Here is a 21,618-nt window from a genome sequence, read left to right on the forward strand (position 1 = left end):
CTCAAATCAGAGACTTTTGCAGTAATCTCTCTTACGTCAGGGTCGAGAAGACAAATCCAGGCCACACGTGGCTCAGCAGATGCGTAACTGAACATCCTGAGTGGGATTTCCTTTTCACGAGCTCATCACATCCTGACAGAATCCCCACGAGACTACTTACTCATTTAATCCCAATCAAAGCAACTTTTTCCGGACTTTTTAAAGACATCTCAATGACAGAAACCTTTACTTGAACCTCATAAATTAAAATGATATATGTCACTCCATGATAAATGATCGCTTACATTTGTTAAAACCTGCAATAGCCAGTGTGGCTAATCATAGATAAAAGAAAGAGAAATAATAGCTTAATAAATTCCCAGACACTTGGAGCTGCCATTTGAAGACTGGTATTAATAATCGTCCTTACTTGGCAGTTAGTATTCTCAATAAATCTGATATGACAGTATTAACACATCCGGTGAAAAAAGTCACACATCTGCTACAAGGAGAGAGTATTTCATACTTTTGCGGCCTCAGTAAAACAAGTAACACTTCTTTTCTGTAGTTTTAACCCTTTAAAGTCTGTTTGCAGGTCTCCAGCAGGTTTGTGACTGTAGAGGCCGTTGTAATAATACCAAATTAAAATCATGATACAACACCAAATATTGCCTTTCAAGCTTATTAGAATTGTACAGTCTCTGTTTTTGCCTTATATGCTGTACTTTCATTGTATGTTTCACTGAATCACTATGGTGATTTCCCATTTTCCTAAAAAAATATGAAAAATGAAGGACGGCTCGAGACATTTGCACAATATTCTACAGCATGTGCTTTATGATGTGTTATATAACAATACAGTGGTTCCTCGTTTATCACGGGAGTTGCGTTCTAAAAATAGCCCGTGATAAGTGAAATCCACAAAGTAGCCAACGTTATTTTTTTTACAATTATTATAGATGTTTTAAGGCTGTAAAACCCCTCACTACACACTTTATACACTTTTCTCAGACAGGCATGAACATTTTCACACTAATCTCTCTTGTTTAAACACTCTCCAAGTTCTAACCTTCGTAGAAAATTAAGTCCAGTATTATAGAATGAAACCAAAGTGCAAAATGTTTTGTCAACATATTTGTGTTTGTTGATCAGAAAACTTACAAACATACAGTGCAGCACTTCAGAGTCACACTGCTAGCGATTGAAGATTTATGTAAATTTGACCAGCTGGACGCATTCTGTACTGTACAGAAGACACGGCACGAGATTGATTGACAATGGTCTATAGCCAATCAGGATGCAGAACACAATGCACGGTAAAAAACAAAAAACAAACAAAACAAAAAAAACCATGCAAAAAATCCAGCATCCCTGTGCTGCATCGGCATTTTAGTTACAAATGCGTTTGCTGCATTTCAAAGAAACCTCTTTAATTAATTCTAAGTATAGAATTATAAAATAATTGCTACACCAGCCACAACTTTATGTTGGGTTTGGTTTAGCCTAACCTAGCCTTTAGATTGTAAATTGGGTGCCTGGCACTCAATTGGTTAATTTGCTTGTTTACTTGTTCATCGTAGCAGCGTACTGCTAAACCCATCATGACTGATGAGGAGTCAGAGGGACCATATCACGCTCTCACTCCACATTTTGCACAGCAGTAACCACAAGGGAGCCAACAACCTTAAACGGCTCACTAGCATCTCTGTACACACGTTCCCTCTTGTACTGTTCTGCCTTTTTGTCAGTGCAAGCTTGATCACAAAACTATGTGGGGAAAAACGCAGCACAAAATCGTTTCTCCTCATGCGAAGAGGACTGTTGGCAGATCCACCTACTGACACTGATGAAAGTGAAAGTATTCTTATCGACCTGCCCCTTTCCCGAGGACACAGTTGGAATATAGCATGCTTTTAGATGCCACGGGGTAAGAGTGAGAAGTCTCAGAGTCCCCCGACTGAAGCTCTGGGAATTCTCATGTTCATCCTCAAGGACACTTACTCTTTCAAAACTGCTCATGCTTCCCATGCTTCCCAAGCGGCCGCGCATTCGACTGGCGCCCTGGTGACAGAGATGATTGTACAAAAGTTATAAAAACACAAGTGGGTAAATTTAAAAAAAAAAATAAATAAATTTTAAAAAAGTAAAAACACTCTTTTTTTTCTTTTACACAATTGTTTCTGACAAAAAGAAACAGCGATTAGATTAAGAGTGAAGCAGAAAGAAACAAAGGGAAAACGTTTCCTTGCTGCCTAACAGCATTATTGTTCAGCTAAGTCTCTAAGATAATAACAGATGGCAGCAGAGTTCTCCTGGACGCCTCTGCTAAGGAATTATTCTGCTGTCTCACTGGCAGATATGGGTCAATCCAAATCCCTGTGATGACAGTGACACAGAAACAGAAACCTAGAAGACTAGTAAGAGGTAAACATCATGGCGGCTCTACTTTCTGTCCGTTGTGGAGACATAAAAGACAGGGATAAACTGGGGGAAATAAGTAAATGGTTATAATAATATAACGGCAGGAAATGGGGAAGATAAGGCAGTGGCAGAAAAGGAAACATGTTTAAAAAGACCCACCCTTGCAAAGATATTCTCCAGAGAGCTAGTGAGGGATGAACGCGCTTTATTCTTAAAAATGTCGAGCTTGAAGCGACTGCCGGTGGCTGTGCCATCTCCTGCTGCTGAGCTGTTTGCTGCATTCTGTTAGACAGCAAAAGAAAAAGATTTAATTAACAAGACTTCAATGAATTTAATTATAAACCAAAACAGGTTCACTGTACGAATACAGTTGCAGATCCTGTGATAAAGCCTGCAAGAAACAGCCAATAGCTGCTAACTGCTTTAAAAGAAGTGGTGCTGCTGCTGGAGACTGCGCTATGATTGATAATATTTAGCATGCAGATCGCTCAGGGTATATCATTCCAAAGCAATTATCCACAATCCTCTCATACTTTAAATGTCGTGTTTCCCCTCTCAGCAACTCACAGAACGTAAACAGCGGTTCATTGTAGGTCTCAGGGAGAGGGACATCTACATCTATACAAAGCAACAAGCTTTACATTTAAGACAGCAGCTAAGGAGTTCTTTTACCATCAATATTTCTACACAATCCCTTTATCAACACAAAGTCCAAAACAAAACCTTAGGATACGGTCTGAGAAATTCAAATTTTATGCCATTTCATGCAAGCGATTTTCAGAACCATCAGGGGTCTGAATTGACGTTTCTCAGATTTCATGTTAAGGACCACTAGAAACATTTTAAGGATCCAGCCTGTCTGTTTGTTTTTGCTTTTCAAAGTGAAATTTAGAGTAAAACCAACAAATCGATCGACAACTGTGATGTCGCCAAGTGTCGATTCTCTATTCAACAGAAACACCACTTTGCTGGAAATTATTTTTGGACCGTAAGCTTTCTCGTGCCCTTACCTTAGGGGCCTCTCCAATGTGGAGGTGGGACTTTTGTTTGGTTTCACAGAGCTGTCTCAGATGAAGAATCACAAGCTCATTCTCCTCCTGGTCTGACGCAGGCTTCAGTCTCTGCAGAAATGAATGCACAAACACTCAAGTGTGAATCAACAGCTGTAAGAAATAATATGTTTGTATCAAAGTGTCACCTCCATTGCCAGACCTGAACTCGCTCAAAAATCTCAGCTTGCTCATTGTCGGTCAGCTGGGAGAGATATTTCTGGATGGATAACTTTGCTCTAGGTGGGTAGAGACCTGGAAACAGAGAAGATGAAATAAGCTGTACTCTTTAACTTGCTTTAACTCTGAGAAAATTCAATATATTCATGAGTCAAAGCCGAGAGAAGTGCCGGATGTCTGATGCAGGTGACATGACCTACCTTCAATCCTCTCGCAGAGCTTGTGCAGGTCATGCATGGGGCAGGCTTCGCATAGCTGGATCTGAGTCTTGTTGCTTTGTAAGGCGGCTGCTGTACTGAAGGCCTGCTTCAGTGTCAGCATCACCTCGTCCACCTGACACGCACAGGCGAATGAACACACACACGCACAAAGAAAGAGATGTTTGCCACATGCACTTAAGAATTTCATTTTATTTACATAATTCCTGTGACTCACCAGGGATTCACTGGCACACTGGAAAATGTAGCACACGTACTGACTGGGACCAGACTCTGAGTGGTGCCGACAGATGAATCCAAAATGGTCAGTATGTTTGATACCCTGGGGATGGGAGCAAAAGACAAACTAGCCTCAGAGGCCTGGGATAGCTGTGGAACTTTATAGCACATCACCATAATGATGATTTAATTATATCATATTTAATTACTAAACAACCAACAAAGGTGAAAAGAAGTGTATTCTTACATTACTGACAAAGATCTGCCACTAAATTAAGGAATAAACACTAAAGGTCTGCTCTTGTGTAAAGATGAGCAAAGGCTCTCTGTGATTAGATTCCAGTTGCTAGGGCTGCAGCAGAGACACAAGAGAGACCTTTTCAGTAAACATTACAAGTAAATATACACCAACCTGACAGCACGATGAGATATCCTTGAAGTTCTTCTCCAGGACCACAGTTTTACTGTCAGGACTTATAAGGTTTACTTCAAAACGTCCAACCTATGAAACACGAGAGACCACGGTCACACAGAGTGAAGTAAAAACATGTAATAGATGCATGAAAAGTTCTCACAAAACAACACGGATGGGAGAGCATGTGTGTAAACACACTGGGATCTCCTGTGATGTTAAGCATTTTATGACTAGGACTATAATTATTCCGGGACCCGATTGGCAATAGAGATAAAAGACGCTCACGTGCGCTTTAAAATCAGGGTCAGCGAGTCTCCGCTAATGATTTTTCCTCATAATTGACTGCTACGTACAGTATCACATCGAGCGTTGTGCTCTAGTTTTTAAAAGTAGCTTCATGACGAAACAGGCATGGTGCGTGAGGAATGGCAGCTGGCTCACAGTGCGGCGCACATGTTTTTCATGAAGCAGCGACCGTGTGTTATCACAGGAGCAGTGGTGAAGTCAGTTTTTTTTTTTTTTTTTAATACCACAGGAGTTACGGCCTTATTAACTGGAACAGTTACACCAGGCCAAGCTGGTCTACACATTATAGCTGCCAGCCACGTGCACATAAAAATGATTTGCGGTGGTGTGAACCTCAGCAGTGAGAGTCTATGCAAAGGAGGCCTCCGTGACAAACAGCGCTGAGGCCAGCGACCATTTGGTTTTCTGGTGTAACAGATGGAATCAAGTTTTACAACACAAATTATGGTTTGGCATGAGGAGCTTAAAAAAATCCATCCATATTATTGAAAAGGGTATGTTTAGAGTGGAGTAAATCCAAAACAATGCAAAATAAGACACCCGGCCAGCCCAACTGTACACTGCGTGCACATACACGTAAGGTGGACATCCCTTTAAGCTCACTGCAAATTATTTATTAAGATATAAATGATGCCTTCAGGGCCCAGGTCAGTCACTTCTCTCCATACTAGACAAAGATTTTCATGTGAGAACACTGTTATTTTGAGAAGTGTTCTGCATCGAACCGAAGGAAAGAACTTGAACAGTCATTTGGACAAAGAGAAGAGAAGCGCTCTCACTGTGACACCAACACATTAGCAGCAGTACAGCACAGCCCTTTACTCCGTTCAACTTCTCCTACCTGAAAGAGCATAGTGCGGTTTTTGTCTGCATCCGAAGGCTGAACGTGATTTGGTGCGCTAGCGTGACGACGGCGTGTGGAAACCATGACGATGCCTTCTCCCGGCTTCCTCTGCAGACTCCCCACCATGCTGCTGCAGCGTGTCCGAAACTCCTGGGGCTCCTCGAATCCCGAGTCCTCCTGGATGGACTCGGGGAACGCTCCTCGTAGGTTGCTCTGACTGCCGCTGCTGAGAATACCTTTACCTGGATCAGACACATCAAACATGAACTCACACCTGTTTAGAAAATTACATCACTAGAACCTTTAGTCGCTATTGATCTAATGGATATACTCCAGTGCTGTTCTACCAAGTACACAGGATTACCCAGTTTGACTGAATCATTAAATTAACCTAGATTTTTCTACTGACCTCTTGTTTTTAGTAAATGGTTTACTTGCCTCCTGATGAACATAAAGTGATAATAACAGAGTTATTATAATTGTGTATTTTTTACTTAGTTTTTATTTTAATTTCATTTTCATCTTGTTTGTAATTCAGTTTAGTTTCACTTGATTTTCTTGGTTCAGCTTAGTTTTTGTTAGTTTCAGTTTTAGTTTTAGTCTTTTTAGGAAACTCAGCGACCGCATATATTACCATAAAAACACAGAAATTTTTGAAAGCATACATTTAGAGTTCCAATAAACACATCCATCAATGTCTCGGTTATAATCATGTTTTTACCAAACTAACAGATACTAAACCCAAGGATATTTCCTATAAATATTTTATCTTTATTACAGTTTTTTTAAGTCTAGTTCCTATTTTTGCTTGTATAGCCAGCAACTTGATAATTACATAAATGTGGATGGCTGCCACATTTTGTGAAAAGTAAGCGTGCAACTTGCTGTTTTCCATTTGGAACACTAGCCTGTCAACATAACAGCGAACACAGTGTAATACAAGGAGGTGCACAAACAGAATAATCCACACTGAGTCAAAGTGAGCACTGTAAACCAACCAATAGAAGAAACATTATAATCATTATTTGGCTGAAGCTAAATTATGCAAGCAAATGTTGTCATTTTGGGTGCAGAACAGACACGTCTGTAAAGTCGCTCTTTGTCTCCTTGTGTTTAAACTTGATTTTGAGTTGCAAATCAGCTTTTGTGTCCTTGCAAAACTGACAGTAGCAGCATTTACTTACAACAATGTGGGACATGTGAACCTGACCAGCCTTCAAGTTACTTGTTGCTGTGCACACACACACATCATTTCAATAAAACTTTTCCTCATCATAAATTTGTTTGAAGCGTTCGTCCCCACCTGAGGTCACGTCCTCCCCTCCAGGACCTCTGGGGTCTTCCATAGTCTCATTCAGAGCAGAGGAGAGCGGGTCTCCTTCGCCTCCCATGAGAAACTCCACAGGGGGGCTCTCCGTGGATCCTCGTTGACCGTTGAGGAGTCGAACGCGTTTGCGCTCAATCTCGTGCTGGCGAAACTTGTCGATGCAATCATCGACGAGCGTGGATGGAGCCTTCTTGTATCCGACCGTCACCTGGGATTTTTGCAACACCAACAGCATTCATTGAAGCCCTTTTTTATCTTAAAAACACTCCATTCTAAAGGCATATGCACAGATTCCTACCTTGCCACAGTAAAGCACTTCAAACTTCTGGGAGTTGTAGAAGGCCTCGTCGGTTTCCTGTTTGGGTTTGGAATCTTCCTTAAGCGCTGTTTTGGACACTTGGCGAATGTTACTAATCACCTCAGGGACCTGTAAGCGAGGCAAGTGGAATGAAAGGATGTGATGAACAGGAAGACAGGAACAAAGAAAAACCATGACAAAAAGACTAAGGGAGGTCGAGGGGAACACCAGCTTCGCAGACATTGAAAGAGCACGAGTATAACATAACCCTAAAATCTAAGACAACGAAATTTCTAACTTTTCGTCAGGTTCTGTAAAGTATGAACATGAATAATGCTTCATGTCATTCTCAAAATGACAAATAAAAACTAAGAAGAAGTAAGAAATTAACAGTAAAAAAATTACGTGGAATCATATCAATACTGTTGTTTTGGTTATGCATGTTAAGACATAAATAAAATAAAACCATATTTAGACTTGAAATTTAAATAACTTGAAAAGAGCAAAAGATTTGAACAAAAACTATAACAATAGACGGACCAAAAGCTACAGTGGTGTCAGAGGTAGGCGTGCAGCCATGGGGAACACCCACTCTCTACAGCAATGAACAGAAAACAGAAGGCTGGGGGAAACTCGAGACTTGAAGGTCGATAAGCCTATTGCTGCTACACTGTGGCACTTAAACATTAGCAGGCAGCTAGTGTGTTAGTGTCATCAAAGCTTGATAACAGCTTGCTTTGATAACAAGTCAAAGATTTAAAAATTTAAAAAAAACAGGCAAAAGACAAGACAAAAAAAAACCCACCATAATTTAGGCTTTGAATACTTTTACAATGGGGACCGAACAATAGCAGTGGAGTCAGAGAGCAATGAATCACCGCTGCACTAAAATTTTGGCAGCAAACAACTGACTGAAAGCCTCGACGCTAAAGCTCCCTAAAAGAAGCAGAGTGCCTGGAACTAATGCTGCAGCCAAGGTCAGCCAAATACTGTGTTTAAGACAACAGTGAGGGCTAGAACAAACAGCAGCTCCACAGACTGCACACATCAGATCAGATAAGAGCTGGATACAGGCGGTTGAACAAATATATTTCTAATGTGGACTGGAGAGGGAAGTTGTATAGCAAAGTACATGGCGCTTACTTCAGAGGTGTGACCAGAACAACAGAGCGCAGAGAGGGGAGGGCAGGCAAACAGGAAAAGAAAAGCTGTGAATGAACTCAAACATCCTGACAAAGCCCGTGTCTGATTTTCATAAAAGGCAATGAGATCAAATGCACGTCTGCTACTGGGGCTATTTTAAAGTCCCACTTTCTAAGCGCCTGCTTTCCCACCTCCCCCCTCAAGGCCTTGCGCTTTTCCTGGCTGGTGACAGAGCGTTGCCTTGAGATGAGGAAAAGTGGAAGTGGCTGGGGTGGGGGTGATGCTCAGTCCTAATCCCACACTCCAGAAACTGTGAATGATTTTCAAACTGTTGGCTGACTTATTTCCAGGATAAAATAATATCGCGGTGATCATTTTAAGCTTCAGAAACAAATATCTGCGCTCTCTGTAAACGCGGGTTGCGAATAAATGAAAACGTGCTGTAATAACTTACAAGGGATGAAAAATAAACCACACATGGGATCTTGATGGCTACATTTTGTGTGAAAGTGCATTCTTCATTGGAAAAGACAGTGTTGACACTACGAGGTCGAGGTAAGCAAAAGGTCTTGTTGGCTGAGAACTACAGCTGGCCACCACAACACTTTGTCACAAAGGGAGGGGGAAAAAAAGAGACAGATTTGTCTAAACATTAAAAGGAGCTGCTTTATTATACATGAGTAAGATGATGCCGAAGCGTGCGATCAATTATTCCTTATCTACCCAATACAGAGTCGGCAAAGGTGCTCGCCTCTTGAAGGGAGACATGCACAGACAGGCAGGCAGAAAAGCTGTTGAGGAACTAAAGGAAAGCCAGCGTCCTCTTCCCACTAAAGCGGTTCTTTAAACTAGCGTAACATTCAGTGATCATAGGCTGGCTTCATTAAACGATATAAGCGACGGCGGTTGTGAAGCAATGCTTCTCTATAAACACCAGTAGCAGAGCAGAGCTTTAGAGCTTAGGTGAAAACAAACACGGGAATAGTGCCCTCTGAGCTGCTAGAGTCCTGAGTACTCTCAGTGCATAGCTCCCATCATGTCCAAGCGCTCTTCAAAAGCCCCTAATAACATCAGATCTTACAGTAGATGGCACATTGCTCTGCTGCTATTATCGGCAGCAATAAGCCAGACCGCTGAGAAGTTGCGGAGTCTCACGTTCGGCCACAATATCTGTGATTAGGCCTAATTAGGCTCTTTTGGAGGTGCACAGGTTATCACTGTGTCAATAAAAAGATAAGAATGGAAACAGAAAGCAAGCGAGAGATGAAACGTAATACCCCACGTCAGACCAGAAGCAATCAAAGATCGCATGCTTTTAAGTTAAAAGCATGCGATGCAAGTTCTTAGAAAGTTGCCCAAATTGAATAGAAAGACGGAAAAAACAAACAAACTGTAGCTTATTAACGTCATAACCATAAACTTCGATTTATGGAGTTGCTTTAAGGCCAAATATCCGTCTTTGTGTGGCTCTGGCTCTGCAAGGATTTGTTCTGATGCCACTTGACATTTAAAGTTTGACCTCACTGTAGCCTGTGCTTTTCCATGTGGCTGAGGACAAATGTAAGTTGAACAAAATTCATATTTGACCACAACAACAAGCAAGCAAACAAACAAAAATTCCTTATGATATCTTTACTGCCACAGTGACAAGATGTCACAACTGGAAATTGTAATGCGTCAGTAAAACGTCTATTTTTTTTTTTTTTGCCAATACAAGTGTATATGTAAACATAGATCCTGGTAATTAAACAGCTATGGAGAGACTGTTTTTCACTTTGTTAGTGCTCTGATTTTACTGAAACTTAGGAGGGAACTCACAGCCATGTGCAAAAGAAACTTTTCATAGAGTTTTACGCAGCCCTGTGAAAAACTAAGTACACACTATCATTTTCGCAGCAACAACTTGAAGTAATAATTTTCTGTCTTGTATGACTTTATCAGTCTTTTGCATGACTGCAGAGGAATTTTGGCTTGCCATCTAAAACTTTGCTTCAGTTCAATGAGGTTTGCAGGCATTTATTTATGCACAGCTCTCTAAACGTCCATGCCACAGAATTTCAATCAACCTGAGGTCTGGACTTTGGGTCATTGCAACACCTTTATTCTTGTTTTTCAGCTATTCTGTTATAGATTCGCTGCTGTGGTTGGGATCATTGTCTTGTTGCATGACCCAATTTTCAGCCAAGCTTTAGCTGTCAGACAGATGGCCTCACATTTCACTCCATAATACTTTGGTATAGAGAGGAGTTCATTGTGACTGCAAGGCGCCCAGGGCCTTTAGCTGCAAAGCGAGCCCAGATCATCACCCCTCCACCACCATGCGTGACAGTTGGTAAGAGGTGTCCATATTCTTCCAAATCAGCCATACTTGTTCAGTATTTTCTCTAATTACAGTCTCATATGTAGATCTTGGGTTTTTCTGCATTCTCTCTGAGCGTTGCATGGGGTGACCTTGGGGTGAGTTTGGTGGGGTCCCCACTGTGCACCTGGCTGCCTGTCCTGTCAAAACTCACTTTTTCACATGACTGTATTTGATCCGGTGACTTATCTGTCACACCAAATTACCAGACAAGCAGCTTGCTAATAATATACATTTTTATAAAGTTAATCCAAGAACTCAAGTATTCAAAGCTGCTTGCTATGCTTATCTGACATGTAACAACATATCAGTGACTGCAGACAGTTTCCCTTTCATTGTGAACTGTGCACAGAATATCATGATAACCGGTTACAAATATGTGGCCTCAGAAATCTGGTCACATTAACAGACAGACACTGGGCCACTTTTCCTTCTCTGGGCAACAGGTGCACATAATATAAGAAAAAAAGCTTTTCAATTCCTGTCTTTGGCACAAAAGGGAAAGGCACTTGATATAATAGATGAAAAAACAAGCTCTGCACGGTTTGTAAAGCTGAATGGTAGACAATGACTTTTCCTATTTTAGTTTAACAGTGTGTGCCACTGTGACTGAAAATGAACATCACCCACAGCAGAGACAACAGGTTACCCAGTGAGTGATTCCACAGTGATACTGTTCCAAGTCAGAGCAGAGGTTAAAAAAAAATGATGCAGGGGTCTGTGGTTTATGCTGTGCAGGCCTTGAGTGTGTGTTGCTGGCTTGATAATAGCACAGTGGTGTTGACTGGAGACTGTGCTGAATGTGTGCCTATCAGTCTCACAGACAAGTCAAGTAAACATCTCCCACTTCAACTGAAAAAAAAAGTTTAACTTGTGTCCAAATCTTCCCTTTGATGCATGTTAATGTTAGTCTTGTTAACCCTAACAGTGAACGCGTGAGGACCGAGGCTGCATTTCAAGTCCAGGAGGTCAAACCTGATTTTTAGCACGATGACATTTGAAACACATACATGAGAGATGTCACGTTTGTAGGCAAACTGCATATTCAGGGCTATTCCTTTACCGTTTTATTTCTTAAATCCAAAAGGATCTAATAAGTTGCAGTGCTCTTGAAGACATCAAGAGTGTCTTTTCATTATAACCTTTCTCATCATTTTGATAGATGCCAAATCTCCTTACACAAGGAAGGCCTGTCATTTCTACAACTAAAAATAGATGTGAAACCATTCCTGCCAACCAAAAATAAAGCAATATTTTTTGTGTCTTCAAAGTCAGTTTGGAAAAAAGAGAAAACGCACAACGTGGTAGTAAGAATGCTCGCAATAAATGCTGTTTATGTATGGAAAATGGGACAAACAGACTGCTAGCAGTTGCCGCAACAGGGTGTTGTACATGGCAACAGAGTACTGGTAGAATTAGCCATGCATTCCACATGGTCCACCTTGCACACGTTGCTTGGGCTTGCTGGTTGCCAAACCAGTTCTCGTTGCGTAATAGTGATGAATGAGGTACGTCCAAGATACTTTTCTCACTGCTGCACACACATTCGGGCATTAGCAGAGAGGCCAGAGACCTCGAAAGTGTGCACGCCTTAAGCTTGCTGGCGCTTCTGCTCCTCAGTTTTCACTAACACACAAACATTGTGCTCAGCCCCCTGCACAGGAAACACGATACGGCACGGGCACACTTGAGATCAATGCAAAATGTGAGTATAACTAGATATGTGTTTGTGAACATTACTGGTGCACATTTCCTGAGTCAGTGGGAAAACAGGATTAGCATGAGTAGGGATGTTAGACTTCAGAATGGGTTGCATGGAATTAGGAATTGAGGTGGCACCAAGATTAAACTGCGTTTGTTTAAGAATCTTGTATAAATAACATTCTCTACCACCAAATCAGAGAAAAGATAACTCAGATAAACACTAGGGTAGGCTACTGAGTGCAGCAACTTCCTAAAAAAATATGCTATGAACTGCTTTTCAGAAAAGAGCAGAAAGGATTACTACCAATATATATTTAATCACAGACTCCCACGTTCCTGATTTCTGGCTGTTTATTTCAGTTATTACTCAAGAGTGGCATGCTGATCGGCAAGTGAATGTGCTGACTCAATATTGTATTCAGTTGTTGTCACACCACAGACACCAGACACATGTCAGATCTACAGCAGCCCCAAGAGCGCCGAGCGCTGCAACTTCAGGAAACACAGTCCCATCTTCTCCAGTCTGACACATGACGCTGCAAAAGGGATAAACCGACACAAAGACAGAAAATGCCACTCTATAATGGGAGCTTTCAGCTATCATTTTCCCTTCGTGGTGCAAAATTGGTGAAACCATATGTCTTTTCTTAAGCTCTGGTGCACTGAGCTTCAGGGCCACTGTACTTAAGATCAGGGAAAGGCCAGGGATAGATTAACTTTGACCAAAAAAACAACAACAACAACACAGTACTGGGTTTGTCATGCCCACCATCTAGTGGCCTAAATACTTAATCCCAAAACAAACACATTTTGACCAACGACTGATCAAATATTGTGCGAGGTTGAGATTAAATTATACAGCTTTCACCTTGGAGACATTTCACTTCAGGCTTAGTTGGACATCTCATTGTTTTTCAGTTTACAACTAATGACAGGATCAGTCCACCCTTAAAAAAATAGTTTGCCTCACCATGACATCATATTTAATTTAGTCACATATACTCAGGACGTTTGATTTGGATACTTGCTTCAGGTCTTCTTAGGTGTAAAAAAAATATTATTTAAAGCTTTTTTATAAGTGTGTTCCTAATGGATCACCGCGTTACTTTTTTTGGCCTGAGTTTTGGTCCATTCATGTTCATGGTATTGAAAACTGTGCTGTGCAGAGAGGAGCAGGCCTACCTGGTTGGGGTCGCAGGCCTTAAAGACGTGACAGGACATCTCGGACTCGGGGTTGTCGGGCTGGCCCCGCAGGAGATAGGCAAAATAGGTGAGGTCATTGCTGTTGTGAATGAAGCGAGATATGAGCTGTGCTTTGTGCTCGAATATGAACACTGAGGAGTTGTTGCTGGTGGTGGGGACACATCGGATGAAGGGGGGGCAGAGGACCAGATGAACTTCCCTGGGCTGCATCACAGGGCCGCAGTCGCCTTTCTCGCACCGCCTGCGGATCTCGGCCACCAGCCACGGCAGCATGGGTAGGGTGGTCCGCCTGTCCAGCAGGGACCAGCCGATGTAAGTGAGGGCGAACCTGTTGTCCGACTTCTCCTTCTCGTTGTGACTCTCCATGTTGACCCAGCAGACTTTTCGCCCGAAACTCGATGACAACAACACAGAGCAAATCCTACTTCCAAAAAAACAACAACCCCAAAACAAAAATAAAACACTATCAATATATTTTTCCCTCTTGCCACCGAGGCTAGCTGTAGTTGTGTTTAGTTTGCAACACTTTCCATGTCCACATCCATACACAAAGTTTACGCAGCGCTCAAACAAACCTCCAACATGTGCTCGCCCTTTCGATCAGCTGCAACTCTCCATGATGTTCAGTTTTTCCCTCAAGGATTAAAAAAAAGAACTTCGAGTGCTGTCTATTCGCTGTTTTACTCCCTGCTCCGCTCCACCGTTTGCTTAGGCGGAGAACCAAGCGCTAAACACCCCTGTACTATACTGTCCCAACCAAGATAGCTTGCCAAAAACGTGGCTTTGGTTGACTCCCGTGTAAACACAAGTCACCCAGAGAAATCTGATTTCTTTGACGCGTTGGACGTTGTCTCCGAATGCGCACGCAGGGCGGCGCATTTCCAACGTCCCGGTCCTGAAATCCTAGTGCACAAACGCTTCTTTGCCACCGTTGCGATTTCTCTCTGCAGATGAACAATAAAATACAGACACTGATGCTTGTTTATCGTCTTGCGGCGCAGTCTCCCGTCAGTGATCCTTCCTTCCACAACGCCTCGGAGGCGGAGCGGCTGCGCGCCTGTGACGAACCGCCCATCCATCCCATGTGCTGGAGGAGTGGGCAGCGCAGAGCCGCTGTGCGAAACGTGACAGGACGAGGCTCCGCCTTTCTCCACAGTACATTAAGTTTTACCTGGAAATGTTCTTTCTTCGTGGCACCGTGAGATGTGTTTTCAGCCCCCCGTGGCACAAGTGCCCTTGGTTCCAGCTCCCGTTGGTTGTAATTCTACCTGCCAACCGCCTCCATCAGGTTGAACCAGGTTTCGATAACATGTGCAATTTTTTTTCTTGCTAAGCAAAGTGAGTCCCGGCTGTTCACAAGTAGGTTAATCTCAGTCCCACCACTACTCGACATTCATAATCATATGTGGTGCTTTATGCACGGGAAGACTTCCCCTCAACTTAACGCTATAATATCCAAGCAGTCCGCCTATCCCCAAAATAGTACCTTAGCCATATATAAACTCACCAATGAAGCTGTAGCCAGGAGCTCTACAACCAAACAACCCCCGCGCTGATGGTGTGTACCTACTTTAAATGTAGATGCGTGTAGAATAGATACACAGCTGATCCCGGATCCTCACTGAATACCATTGTCAGTTGGTATAAAGTTAAAGTTGTACTTTAATTGGATTCGATTGCAAATAACATTCAGAATCCATAGACTGCAGTGCGTCACAGTTAAATTATCTTGAAATATCTTGAAATCTAAGGACTGCATAATCATTTTATAGTATCTTTGAAGGCCCAGGGATCAAACGTTACTTCTAAAACTACTACTTTACCATAAAAGCATACCAAAATGTAAGTTTTATTTCTTTTTTGTGAGTTCTTGAACCAGTTTGTAGGATTTCATTGTCTACTAATAAGAAGTGTGTAATGGCTCACTTGTAAAAGTTGAAATATTCATTCAAATAACAGTTAATTCTTAACTCCAATTATTACTTACTGCACCACTGCAATGGTGGGTGTTCATACTGACTGAAGCAGCAGTCTAAAATGCTTAATTATTCAAAATAGTTTTTTAAAAATGTAAAAGTTCTCACTCTCTACAAACGTTATCAGAAGCTGTTCGATTGTTTATGCCCACCCATCGGTCCACAAATAGCTGGTCCAGGCTTGGTAGTTGCTAGATATTTTAGTCTACTGGTTCCCAAAGTAGGGGTCGAACTCCCTCCACAGGGTCACCTGAAGAATCTCATGGGTCATGAGATTATTAGGAGGGATGGAAGATGAAGCTGCTATGCACGTTCACAATTTTCAAGGTACACCTGTTCATCTGCTTGTTAATACAAATATCTAATCAAACAGACGGCAACAAAATAGGCACGTAGACATGGTCAAGATGGCCTGCTGAATTTCAAACTGAGCGTCGGAATGGAGGAAAACAGGGATTTAAGTGACTTTTACTGTGGCATGCTTGTTGGTGCCAGACAGGCTGGTCTGACTGGTCTTTCAGAAATTGCTGATATACAGGGATTTTCCAACACAACTGTTTCTAAGGTTTACAGAGAATGATCTGAAACAGAGAAAACATCTAATGAGCAGCTGTTGTATTTGGGGGGGACCAAGCTTGATAGGAAGGCAACAGTTACTTAAATAACAACTCATTACAACCCAGGTATGTAGAAGAAAAACTCTGAGCAGAAGACCACACCAGGTGCCACTCTTGTCAGCTAAGATCAGGAAACTGAGCCTACAATTCACATGGATTTCTGCTTTTACATTGAGATGGTGGGGTCAGAATTTGGGATAAACAACATGAAGGTATGGATTCATCCTACTTTGTATCACGGATTCAAGTTGGTGTTGCAATGATGTGGGTAATATTTTTTTGTATACTTGAGGCCCTTTATTACCAACTGAATATCATTTAAGCACCTTAACCAACCCGAGTATTGTACTGTAACCATGTCCATCCCTTTATGACAACAGTGTATGCCTCTTCTGATGGCTGATTCCAGCAAGATAACGTGACATGTCATTAAGTTCAAACCATCTCAAACTGGTTTCTTGAACATGTCAGTGGGTTCACTGCACTCAAATGGCCTCCACAAGTCACCAGATCACAATCTAATAAAGCACCCTTGGAATGTGGTGGACAGGAAGTTGGCCTCATGGATACACAGCTGGCAAATCTGCAGCAACTGTGTGATGCTAACATGGACCGAAATCACTAGGGAATATTTCCAGCACCTTGTTGAATCCATGCCATGAGGAATGGATTCAACATTCCTAAGGGAAAAGGTGGTCTAACCAGTGGTCTAACCAGTACTAAAAAGGTGTAACTAATAACCAGTAATGATGTGTTCATTTTAAGAGCATCTATTTGATCTTGATTTGCTATGGTTTGCATAAATTTACTTTTGTAAAATGTATTAAATTGTTGTCTTTTGCAGGCTTCCAAAAACAGGTAAAATATTAGTGAGAAAATTAACCACTGAATCTATTTTTAAAAGCCTTGGTTAAAGACATTATTTCCCTTTGAGCTGTAGAGTCAAAGTAAAGTAGTGGCAAAAATGTGTTATGGACTTCTAAGACAACCGCAACAATTAAAAAGTTGGACCACTTTACATCACATGCTCTACAAAAAGACAAATCAATATTACATGTAATATTATTTGAATATATATTAGTATGTAATTTGCTGTATAGTGCGCTACTACAGTCTCCTACCCCTGACAAAAATATAACAGATTAGGTCACTGTATTGTTTTCATTTCTGGGGTGGGGGGTAGTTTAGTGTAAACATACACACTCACAGGCAAACTGAAATTTATTACAGACTGAATCACATCACACACATTTGGCAACACATATATTGGTCAGATTTTGCTGGCTTAGCATTTTAAATGTATAATGCATAACTCTAAGCTAACCCAAGGCTAGACATCCTAAAAGTATTATCAAGTGGGAGGTTGCGCAATCTGTGGAAAAATACAAGCACAAAACTGAGAGTTGGTGTTTTGAGACAACCAGCAAATAAACACTTATGTCAAAGTTTCTTCCGTTAGTTGCACATAAACCTGGTATAACTGTAACAAGCACTTAGGTGTGCTAACAATCATACAGTCTCCATAACAGCTGCCATCTCCTTGAACTGTTTGTAGAAGTTCTGCAGAAAGAAGAAGTAGGAGAGGGATAAAATATCATGAATAAATAACACCAACAACACTACATTCACATGAAAAAAAAAAATACAAAACCTGGAATTGTGGGATGGTCATCTCAAAAGACCTCTGACAGATTTGTCCTGAAGGCTCAACAATCTTCAGCAGCAGACACACAAATGGGGAGTTGAGAGATCGACAGGTGTCTGAGCTCACTGCCATGCCAAGCTTCCACTGCATGTCCACCAACTAAGGCAAAACAAAGTTCCATCAGTTTTGAAAGAGAAGAGGAGAAAACGAGAAGTTATATGTTCAGGGGGGGCAGAATATATATACTTTATTTCATTAAACTTGGACAAACCTGACCGATGCTGAGCATGGCCTGGGCCTCTTGTTGAGTGTGGACTGACACACCATGTTCACTCCACAACTTATGCAAGACCTGAAGGGAAGCTTTGGTCCACTTGGTAGAGCCTTCTTCCAGCTTTGACACAAGTTCATCCCCAGAGATGTTGCTCTTTCCAGCTGACCTAGCAAAAAAAAACACTACTATCACAGCCTATAGTAGGACAACATCCTACTTTATGTATAATTTGGCCTTTTTAAGTGTGCTATGTAAGAAACAAATGTATGGAACATGGAAGGCACAGTTATCAAATTCAGAAACTACATACTTTATAAAAAATTTAAAAGAAATGTGGGGGAAAATACCGGAATGTTAGCAAGAGAAATCTGATCATGTCCTGCAGAGCTTCATGATCAAGCCTCACTTCAGCTCTCTGAAATCTCTGCCCACAAAAAAAACAAACAAAAAAAAAACCCAGAAAAGGTCTCAAAAGAGGAATTTGGGAGGATAGGTTATTATAAGTCAAATGTATTCTAAAGAAAGGGTGACTCACATCAGAAATTTCAGCTGAATCTACTCCTCTCTTCTGCCCTTGAAGATAAGTCAGTACGTGCTGACACTGTGGAGATTATTGAAGATTAGCTATCAGAACTGCAGCATAGCCTCCACAGCTACACCACATCCTATGGTACTTGTGCACAGTGGTTGCTAATAGCCCTGAAATGAGCGCTATTTTGGTCAACAATAACATCCTCCAGTAGCGAGTTATAAAGGCAGTGTTTTGAAGTTGCACAACTGTTTAAGTTATCGGAGTTTCATAATACAGTCTGAGCCTGTGGCAGTGAAACTAATGAAACAGCCCCAAAACAATTTAAATAAAAGACTTATATTTACAAGTAGCTGTACGTGATGCTCAAGTAATGGGAAAGACCCAGAACGGAAATGGGGAGAGTTGCAGAAGGAGGGTTGTCTGCAGCTGTCACTGTAAATACTATTTAAGTCTACTCTGTTTTCCTAGCTGCCACTTTTTTCCACCCGTATAGTAACATACACAACCAAGGACAGATACACTCACCACATCTGCTAACAGATCTGGAGAAATCCTGCATATGTTGTCCACAACTTTGTTGACGCCTTGAATACAGAAGTGAAACAATTTATTTATCACAAGGTTTTCCATACTTCTTTTTAATGCAGTCACAGGCATCATGGGAGTCTAATGATAGTACTTGTGTCTTCTTAATACTTTTTGTTTTCCTTCTTTTCCCAAGAGTGTCTTCTTAATGCTTTTTGTGTTCTTTCTTTCCCAAGAGCAGGCAATCACAACTGCAATAGCATGATGATATAAATTATCTAACCCGGAAATAAATATAGTAAATAAGATAGTATATAGTATAGGCCTTACCTGAAGAACCTTGCATAGTGATTTGTCAAATAACAGTGGGTAAACAAGGATAAAAAAATAATAATAATACATGTAATAACTAATACAAGAGGGCAAGGTTCATTTAGCTTTTAAAACATCTTATTTTGGCTTTATTATTGAGCTGTAAACATTTGTGTATTTCTGCATGTATGTTAAAGTAGCATTCATTAAAAAGGGGTTAAGGGCTTTTAAGCATTAGGAGTCAGATGCTGGAGTCAAATATAAGTGGGGGAAAGACAGCGACAGGAAGTCTCTGTGGTTACAACGGTGTTAAGTTAATGCTATGCAGTGGCTAAATTAGCACATATTTCCTGGGTGAAAGCCTAATCTATTCTTCTTAATTGCCATTTAAACAACATTCTACTGAAGTGGAGTAATGCGAACCCACCATATGACTCCTCTGCTGCTGGCATCCTCTCTGTCAGGCTCTGGGTTTGACCACGGTATTAGCGCAGCCAAATTAGCGACTTTCTCGTTAAATTTGACCACCGAACAGATTGCCTTGGAAATTTCAGAAAACGTTTAACGTAATTATTGTATTATTTACAAAAAATAGTAGTTATGAATAAATCGGCTTCTTAGATCAACTAACCATCTATTCTACGTCAATTCTGTTCATTAATGCTCCTTCCTTAAAACAAAAAAAAAAGTCTTCTTCTTTGGTTTTATTAGCTTATAGAAAATCACTGTAAACGGTGCATAGCGCCATCTGCTGTAGCAGATATTTATTGTTCTAGTCTTTTGCAGAGTCAGCCGGAGAGGTGGCTCATTGACTCTAAATGGTCAGGATTTTATTTGGGGAAATGACCAATCAATATTATTTCTAGTCCTCAATCACTGATTTCAAGAGAACTAGATAAGTGGTAAAAAAAAAAAAAAATCTGTCAAAGTGGCTGGTCTAATTTAAAGCTCTGCTAGGTTAAATCTCTGATTTATCGTCAATATAGTTGTATATCTGCGACAGATTTCTGTCCTCCTCTCCCCCCCTGCACAATAGCCTATTAAAAACATGTTTGCTCATTTTTTTAACTGAACACCCTAATAAATATCCAGTTGTCTTCAGTACTATTCTACTGAAGTTTATCCATTAAGAATTAATTCATTCATTTGAGTACAAAAGTTAAAATGAACTTATTTCAATGAACTCATGAGAAAAGTCTTTGAAGTTTTGAACAGCTATGCACAATTCTACCACATCTGAAATTCAATATTTGGTATAATCACTTCTGTTACATGCATTTTCTTGTCATTTCTTAAAGTAGTCTGTAGGAATAGTTCTTTAGGCTTTGCATGTTGCCAAGGTGTACCTACACTGCTTCAATAATGTTGAGGTCTGGGCGCTACAGGGGCTAGTCTATGACTGATAGTGGTATTTGTATGTTTTTCTATCCAGGTACACTTTTACTGCAATGGCAGTGTATTCAGGATCATGGTCATGCAAAACAATTAAGCTGGTGGCAGTCAGATGCTTTCCAGAGTGTAATGTAAAATCTGATGGTACTTTTCTGTGTTCATAATTTCATCGATTTTGACAATATTCCCATCACCAGTTGATGAAAGGCAGGCCCAAACTATAATGTTTTAACCTCACAGTGTGGGTATTGATGCCTCTCTCTTGACCTCATCCATACATAACGACAAAGATTTGAACACAGCAGTTCAAATTTGGATTCATCACCTTATAAGACCTGTTGCCACTCTGTGCCGTTCTTGTGTAGTTTGGTATCCCTCTGTCTTTTCTCTCTGATTCTCTTTCTTATAAATTGTTTTTGACAGCCACTCTTTCTCTGAGATCATTTCTCATGAGGGATCTGCAAAGAGTAGATGGATCAACTGAAGGGCCAAATGCATCTCCCAGGTCCTATGTCAAGTCTTCTCTGGATTTTTTTCCTATTTATTAAGGACATGACTTTCAGATATTGTTCATCTGGTGGTGGATAGAATAGTGCTTTATTGTCATTGTGTATGTACAACAACAAAAAATGAATCTGTTTAAGTGGCTTAACAAACCATCACTCCTCTGAAAATGGTCA

General features: G+C 41.0%; 2 protein-coding genes across 5 annotated transcripts in view; both read right to left on the bottom strand.

Moving 5' to 3' along the window:
• tbc1d4 (TBC1 domain family, member 4) overlaps positions 1–14,862 on the bottom strand; it is a 28,930-nt gene extending 14,068 nt beyond the window's left edge. The window contains exons 1-12 of one of the 4 annotated variants that reach the window (XM_085248601.1): positions 14,241–14,861; positions 13,645–14,086; positions 7,257–7,385; positions 6,935–7,166; positions 5,629–5,873; positions 4,479–4,568; positions 4,065–4,169; positions 3,830–3,962; positions 3,613–3,704; positions 3,411–3,521; positions 2,560–2,682; positions 1,981–2,040 (exon numbers count right to left, since the gene is read on the bottom strand). In XM_085248601.1, coding sequence (XP_085104727.1) covers positions 1,981–2,040; positions 2,560–2,682; positions 3,411–3,521; positions 3,613–3,704; positions 3,830–3,962; positions 4,065–4,169; positions 4,479–4,568; positions 5,629–5,873; positions 6,935–7,166; positions 7,257–7,385; positions 13,645–14,031 — 1,707 coding nt within the window. In that variant the 5' untranslated portion in view covers positions 14,032–14,086; positions 14,241–14,861. Of the gene's footprint in view, positions 1–1,980; positions 2,041–2,559; positions 2,683–3,410; positions 3,522–3,612; positions 3,705–3,829; positions 3,963–4,064; positions 4,170–4,478; positions 4,569–5,628; positions 5,874–6,934; positions 7,167–7,256; positions 7,386–13,644 lie in introns of all 4 variants that reach the window. The other 3 variants (XM_085248602.1, XM_085248600.1, XM_085248603.1) reach the window with 3 other exon arrangements.
• A 2,599-nt stretch (positions 14,863–17,461) lies between these two features.
• On the bottom strand, positions 17,462–20,251 carry commd6 (COMM domain containing 6). The gene is made up of 7 exons (XM_085250138.1): positions 19,974–20,251; positions 19,235–19,293; positions 18,713–18,778; positions 18,525–18,601; positions 18,175–18,343; positions 17,910–18,062; positions 17,462–17,818 (listed from the first exon to the last, which is right to left on the bottom strand). The coding sequence occupies exons 1-7, from the start codon at positions 19,996–19,998 to the stop codon at positions 17,768–17,770; spliced, it is 600 nt and encodes a 199-aa protein (XP_085106264.1). The 5' UTR covers positions 19,999–20,251; the 3' UTR covers positions 17,462–17,767.
• Between the last annotated feature and the right edge of the window lie 1,367 nt (positions 20,252–21,618).

Source organism: Mchenga conophoros, linkage group LG16 (genome assembly GCF_057382185.1).
Source record: "Mchenga conophoros isolate Kocher_MC1m ecotype Shallow Benthic linkage group LG16, M_conophoros_male_GT1.1, whole genome shotgun sequence".
NCBI classification, from domain to species: domain Eukaryota; kingdom Metazoa; phylum Chordata; class Actinopteri; order Cichliformes; family Cichlidae; genus Mchenga; species Mchenga conophoros.